General features: G+C 37.8%; 1 protein-coding gene across 1 annotated transcript in view; it reads left to right on the top strand.

Annotated features, from left to right (window-relative positions):
• Positions 1-6,316, top strand: part of SLC39A9 (solute carrier family 39 member 9) — a gene marked incomplete at its 3' end in the record, with an annotated part of 17,417 nt that extends 11,101 nt beyond the window's left edge. The window contains exons 3-6 of the mRNA XM_010174527.1: positions 558-749; positions 3,054-3,122; positions 4,140-4,225; positions 6,182-6,316. Coding sequence (XP_010172829.1) covers positions 558-749; positions 3,054-3,122; positions 4,140-4,225; positions 6,182-6,316 — 482 coding nt within the window. The remainder of the gene's footprint in view (positions 1-557; positions 750-3,053; positions 3,123-4,139; positions 4,226-6,181) is intronic.
• Positions 6,317-7,427: the final 1,111 nt, after the last annotated feature.

Raw genomic sequence — 7,427 nt, 5'->3', positions numbered from 1 at the left:
TGGGTTTCTAGGGTGGTACTGACATTTGTAGGACACTGTGCTGACTGAGCCGCTGTTCTAGTCCATGTCAGTGGACTACCTTGTTTAACTAGAGACTGATGCTTTAAAACAGAAAGTTCATCTTAAAGATTGCATTAGATCTCTTGGTGGAGGGAACCTGTTTGATCTCCTCATCCCATATTTTCTCACTTAATTGAAGATTATGACTTAACCACTTGACAGTATCTCCAAGTACTGACAAAACTGGCAACTTCAATTTAAAAAGGAATTATTCAGCAATTTTTATCAATTTGTATGCAAAATGCAGCATTTAAACAAAGTAGCCTAGCTTACCAAGTATTAATGCTTTCTTTCCTTTTCCATGCTGAAGATGTATGGGGAGAGAGCAACCAGACAAATGTGTGCTTCCCTAAGTATATGGTGTAAGGTTGACCTTAAATGAGGACTTTTGTGTATTGTCCAAGAAAGCATGAGGAATGCTTTCAGCAAAGGGGTTAAAAAGTGACTGTGCCATGTTTAGTCCCCTGTCTCCTAATCTGTTTGCTTGCCTGCCACAGGGAAGCATCACCCAGCAAGCGAGATGCAGCGTGTGATTGAGTCTGAGAAGGTAGCAGAAATCCCAGTCGTACATGAGTATGGCCATGACCATTCCAGGTTGCATGCCTACATTGGTGTGTCCCTTGTCCTTGGCTTTGTCTTCATGCTGTTGGTGGACCAGATAGGCAGCTCTCATGTGCACTCTACGGATGGTAAGTAAAGATTCACTTCAATTAAGACTAATTAGCAAGTTGCAATTTTTTTGAATGCTACTGGGATTTAATTTGACCAGTCACGTCCAGAGTTTCAGTAGGTGCTTTACAAACATAAAGCAAGCTCTGTCTGAAATGTTTGTGCTGGAAACCTGTCCTGGAATTCAGCATAATTTGAGAGCTTGCTTCACTAATATGAAGTAGCTGTATGAGCATATATGGTGTGGGAGTGGAGGGTGGCTTGACGCTTGCCTGTTTTACAGTATCATCCATAGGGGACTTATTTGGCTTTCCAAAAAACTTCAGGTTAGTTGTATCTTAGGTCGCTTTTCCTACTTAATTGTCATACATGTAGGTAAAATTTGCAAAGAACAAAAAGTTATCTTAAGTAAGACTGCACAAATGACTAGATGTAAGCTCTGGTCCTTTACTGTAACTGCACAGCTGGACTTCAACACTAATCTAGAGCCTCACTTACTTCAAAATACATCCTGTTTAGTCCATAGATTTCTCAACTTCATCGCAAGACTATCAAAATGCCTGCAATTGCTTTGTTTTCTGCCTGTGTCTTTATGCTCAAACTGTAGCTTGAAATGCACCAAAGTTGTTCTGTTATCTGAAAAAGTATTTTATTGCCTTTCGTTGCTCATTTTCTCCCACATGATCTCTGATGGTGGTATTTGGCCCTCAAAAAATTAAGGAATTGATCTTGAAGGAAAAGTAAAACACACACACAGTGGAGAGGGGATATGTTTTGTTTGGATCCTTGGCAGTTCCCAGTGCAGCTGCACAAACGCTTGTATGGGATTAGTGTGGTGGGATAGATGGGAGGCCAGTGCAGGGGCCTGTGCTCCGGGAGAAGTGTAAATGGAGCCACAGCCATGCCTAGCTGATTTTCAGAGCTTCTCAAAAGAAACAGTGGCAGTGAGGATGACATGGGGATGCAAGTGAGCAACTGCCAGGAGAATCCTTGGTTTGTACAGGTTATGACCCTTTCCTATGTCTCTGATCAGAGCAAATACCAGGAGAAAAGTGACTGTGATCTGTGGGAGGGATGCACACTATAAAATAGGATATTAAGTAAAGTTTTATCTAGTCTGTAACTCTGTCACAGGAAATGTAGTAGTGGTTTTGTAATGTTTTTTAAAACTGACAAACAAAGGTATGAAATCAAATGTGAACTCTCTTTGAATGTGTTTAGTTCTCATAAATCAAAAAAAATTTAAAGGACATGTTCTTTGTGAATATCTCCTTCTATTTGACATGAGTATACCATGGCAGTCATCCAAATGCAGCTTATGCAATTAATTGCTCAAATAGACTCCCCTTGAGTCAGAAGATCAATCTGACTGAAGAGAATACATTAGTTTTTAGCCAGCTCACTTCACTGATCTGACTTACTGGGCAACTACGTGGGGTGCCTGGGCATAAGAGAGAGACTGGACTTGCTGTTCTGGCAGCACTGCAGGCTTATTAAAGTAGTTGTGTAAGTGTGCTTGCAGTCAGCTTGCTGTCCACTAGTATAATTAAATAACAGCTGTTCACCTGTTTGGACTTAAACAGTTGAATAATATGTTTCTGTGCTGGTGTAGGACTTACCTCCCCTATTCATTGCAGTGATTCTTCATAACAGTTTTGCCACCAGTTGCATGGTGGTGGATATTGCCCTGTTGTGCTGTATGATGAGCTAACCTGCAAATGCCCTCAGAACAGTTGTCAAACAATTGCAGTCAAAGCACTGGATCTCAAGTGGAACTGACTGCATTTCTCCTCTGTAGCATATAATGTTGGAAGGAAATCTTTGCCACTGCTGCCCTGATAAATATAATTTATTGCTTACTAGGAATTGCCAGAGAATCAGTGCAACAGAGACTGCCCACACTGTCACCCGAAGGAAAATACCAACATTGGGCTAAGTGGGGAAATATCATCCTGACTCTTGGAGCAGCTCTGGATTCCAAGGATGCAAAACTAACTTTTCTTTGCCTTGGTAGTGCAGAACTTTAACATTTGGTTTCAGGAGGTTAAGAAAAACAGCTGCTTCTGCTTGTATCAGTGATGCTGTCAATTGCAAAGAATTGTCTAGGATTTCGTCACTTATTTGTCAGCAAAACTACAGGTGATTTGAAGGTATTAGGTATCAGACTATTTTACAGTAAATCTAACGCAGAAATACAAAAGCTGATAGTTTTGAATATAACTGCCTAGGCAGCTGGTAGAGACATGTGCAGTGATACAATTTTTCTTCCAGCATAATTTATGTATTTGTTCTCTTTATCCTAACTTTCCTCATGACCATTTCAGATCCAGAAGCTGCAAGATCAGGCAACTCCAAAATCACCACAACGCTGGGGCTAGTAGTCCATGCAGCAGGTAATGTGGGACCTATTGTTAGCACTTGACAAGGACTCTCGCTGGGTGACTCATCTTTAGATGTGATAGAAACACTTGGGTTTGGTTTTGAAGGTGGCTTTTTTTTTTTTTTTTTTTTTTAAAAAAAGGCAGCAGGGTGGGGAGGAGAACTAAGGGTCTTCCCTGAAACTTGCTGGGAAAACATATCTCCAGTGCTCAGAATCTTCCATGGAGTTTTTCACTCCTTTTATTTTTGCCATCTGAAAAGTGGCCTTTTTAATTTTTGTGCCTCTTTAATTTTTTTTTTTTCCTGGCTGCTTTAGCTGCTAAATTTCAATATACACTTATCACATTTGATAAGTACTATGAAGCACCTCAGGAATTGCTTGTCAGTTGACCTGTGTTTTTTTTTAAAAAAAATATTCAGTTTAAAAAAATATCTTGTGGAAAAAAGGTATTATTGGATGGAGTGCAGAGACTTGACTGAAATACATTTGGGCTGACTTGTGAGGACTGAGAAAGTGTTGCAGTCAACCCATATTAATGTTGTATTTTTTCACTATATATATTTGTAGTATAAATATGATGTTTTTTAATCTCTCCTTTCTGAAAGTTATTATCCAGATAAGTCATACCATGTTGATCAAAAAGATATTTCTTCACTAAACAAGTGTCTATATATTAAGGGTTAACATAGTATCCATTTCCTGTTTCATTTAGACAATATATTTGTTAAATGGTAAAAAAATAGTATTTACTATAGTATTTATATTGTCAAATTCCTTTAAAGGGTAAAAATTAAAATTCTTTTAATGCTTAGATATGTTTTATGGTCTTGGGAAATGAGACGGCTCCTGTTGAGGGTTGTCTGAATTGTTGTGGCTTAAGGAACAAAGGGGAGGCTTGGTATTGTTATAGTGGCATTTTGAGTAACTTGACTTCTCAAATGAGCATGTTTTGTACTGTCAGCCATTGAGGGAGTAGGAAAGCTGAAACTGATGTGGAGGAATAATCCATGAATTTGCATTCCTGTTTCAGCTGATGGTGTTGCATTGGGTGCAGCAGCTTCGACTTCTCAAACTAGTGTCCAGTTGATAGTGTTTGTTGCAATTATGTTGCACAAGGTAAGTCATCCAAAAAATCTTACTTGTTGTTTAAAAGACTGTTAAAGGGTACAGAAATTACTAAAGATCTTAAGGTTCCTTAGTGATGTAATCTGGAAATGTATAATGCCATTCAGATGAACAGATTAAGGACCAAAAAGCACTGGTATGATGTGTGCTAGAAGAGCAAATGATGGATGCTGAGTCTGAATGGGGTTACAAATGAGAGAGAATTCTAACTGCCTACTACCTACCTTGGTTGCAGTGGTTGGGAAAAGTCTCCCAAAGCAGAGAGAGAAGGCTAGCTCATGAAGAAATGTGACAGCTTCAAACTGGCTTTATTTTTTTTTTTTTTTTTTTTTTTAAAGCTAGTGTGGTGTTGTGGGGTTTTTTTTGTTTTAAAAACAAACAAAACCCCTCAAAATTCTTGCTGCTGTAAGAGATGTATTCAGAGAAGTTGTAGAGGGTGAAGCACAGAAGTATCTGCTAGTATATTCAAGGAGGAAAAGCAGTTTTCGGATCATTACAACTGCTTTTTGGTTCTCTGATGGTCTTAAGAAAATTGAAAGGGTATTTGTTATCAAGGGTTTTAGTGCTTAAAGGGTTAGTTTTTTGAAACCGCTTAATATCAGAGTGCTAAATTGCAACTTTTGGTTACCTCTGTTATTGTAGTAGCTTCAACATCAGTCATGGTACTTCTGCAGGAAAAAATTGTAAATGTTTTTCTTATGGTAACAAGCAAACAATGGCTATTGAAGATGGGAAGATCTTTTTTCCTTAATGTTTGTGCAAAGCTATCTATTAGCTATATAAGTTCTAAACATACGTGTGCAGATGCATATTTGACTTAAGGGTAGCACATACATGTATTACAGTAATTAGTCATACCTTCACCCAAAATCTTGCTTGCATAATTGCATGTTCAGAATGTTAAGAAATCCAGATCTAGTATGTCTTTTCTTCACTGTTCATACAATAAATTGTGGTTTACATAACCCTCTTCAAAGGTTGCAATGTCAATGTTGCATCTTGCTGTGAAGCTTAGTTTGTGGCTGTTGCCCAGTGAAACTTGCTTTTTATTATTCTTAATATTCAAATTAACTGACTTCTGAAATTGTACAATTTTAGAAGAGGAAAATTTCTCCTATGAAATATTATCAATAAATATTTGGTATTGAAAGATAAATTTATTTATTCCCTGGTGTCTTTTTTTTTAATTTTTCTAGTCTTCTGATCCTGATTGCTTTTGTCCCTATCTTTTTTTTTCCTTCACTAATGGTTTCCTTCTAGGTTTAAAAAAAAAAAAAAAAAAGATTCTGTATATAAAAATTGCTCAGTATATTTTAGTTTTATCTCAAAAATGTCAAAGTGGACTGCTGTTGTCTTTAAGCAAGCAAAAATATAGTAAATTTCATGAATAGTAGGACAGTTATGCCTTGTCAATATGAAACTGGATGCCAGCAGAAGGAAGTATTTGTTTGGTTCCCTGTGGGACCAGAAATGAAAGTGAATGATGAATTAATGAAAAGAGCTCTTAAGTCTTTGTTCACGAGGAGGCTGACAGTTATCTTTCTTTGGGAATTTTTTCCCTCTCCATGTTAATTGTAGAATTTTTCTACTGTAGATAAAGAAACTGTCCATCTAAGTATCAGGATGAAAAAAGAAATTACATAAGTTAATGGAGACTTAGGGATTATAGCAATGACTCAGGTCAGAATTAACATTTTAATACTTATAATGATTACACAAATAGGTGTACTTGATAGCCAGAACATGGATTTCTGCTAGGTACTGTTATTAAGGTAGGGTAATTTGCAGAATTCTATTGATTTTGGTTAACTGCAATACACTAGTGCTCTCCCTGATTTTCTTCCAGTTTGGTGCATTTCAGTGTAGTAAGTCATATTTCAACTTTATCTCAGATTTCAGGGGATTTTAGAAAGTATTGTATTACCAATGAATAATGTTTTTTTGCAGGCACCAGCTGCCTTTGGCCTGGTTTCTTTCCTGATGCACGCTGGGCTGGAACGGAATCGAATTAGAAAACACTTGCTGGTCTTTGCATTGGCAGCACCTGTTATGTCCATGGTGACATACTTAGGGCTAAGCAAGGTAAGTCTGTGATTTTTGGTCTGCCCAAAATGTAGCTTAGTGGTGGAGCTTGGGGAAAGAAATATGAGTTTCATAGACATAACTCCAAACTGCTTGAAAAATTTAGCAGAATGGAGATTAAAAAAAAGTGGATAAAAATGTACTAATATGAATGTGTGAAACAAAAACTAACCCATGCTTTCTGTGAGAACCAGTGATGTAACTCCTCTGTAGAGTTTTGTATAGCATTTTTTAGAAGGCTGATTTCTGCCTTTTCTCCTTTCTGCTGCACCCTGCTGAGAATTTAGCAATTTATTCATATACCAGATTTTATCTGATGGCTGTATTTATCTGATGGCTGTATAACTGAGTGATTTTCAGTGTTGCTGTGTGCATTCTTATTTTAATACACAAGTAGAAAATAATGTTTGCTAGTTTCCCCTGCCATCCCAGAATTGGTTCTGTACATTCAAAGTCTTTTTCATGCTGTGTAAGAAGTTAAATCTTCAACTAGAACAGCCTTTTTGCCTTTCAAGCTCCTTAAGGCATAGTTTTGTCTTGGCTCTGTACAACAAACAGCCTGTGAAATGGGCCACTGCTCAAGTTTATAATCTCTTTCCAAATTAAATATTTCTGCTTCTCATAGCATTTCCTGTGATACTCCTGTATTTCTAACTGTTGTGGGCCATGCTGGAGAGACACTAAGGTGTTGTATTGTAAAGAATCTTAACATGTGATCTCATGAAACTCAAGGCATGAGAGGAAAGATTAAATAAATCATCTGGGCTAATCCCATTACTTACCAGAAAGGAGTTGTATTTGATATGGCAGTACAGGAGACAGCACCAAGGGCTGGGTTTGTAAATAGAGATGAGAATGCTGTTTGGGCATTCCTTTGATGTAGGCTCACTAAGAGTTGGTTTTGCATTTTGTACTTCAGAAAGAACAAAGAATTGATAAGGTGTAAGAGCTGTCACAGTGGTTGTATAGTTCCAGAGCAGAAGTATCTCCGCTCTTTGGAAAAATAACCTGAGAGTATAAGCGGTGGGTTGACCCTGACTGGGTGCCAGATGCCCACTAAAACCCACTCTTATCACTCTTCCCCCTCAACTGGACAGGGGGGAGAAAAATA

Source organism: Antrostomus carolinensis, unplaced genomic scaffold (assembly GCF_000700745.2).
Source record: "Antrostomus carolinensis isolate BGI_N321 unplaced genomic scaffold, ASM70074v2 scaffold25538, whole genome shotgun sequence".
NCBI classification, from domain to species: domain Eukaryota; kingdom Metazoa; phylum Chordata; class Aves; order Caprimulgiformes; family Caprimulgidae; genus Antrostomus; species Antrostomus carolinensis.
This window is presented reverse-complemented; position numbering and strand designations above follow the sequence as displayed.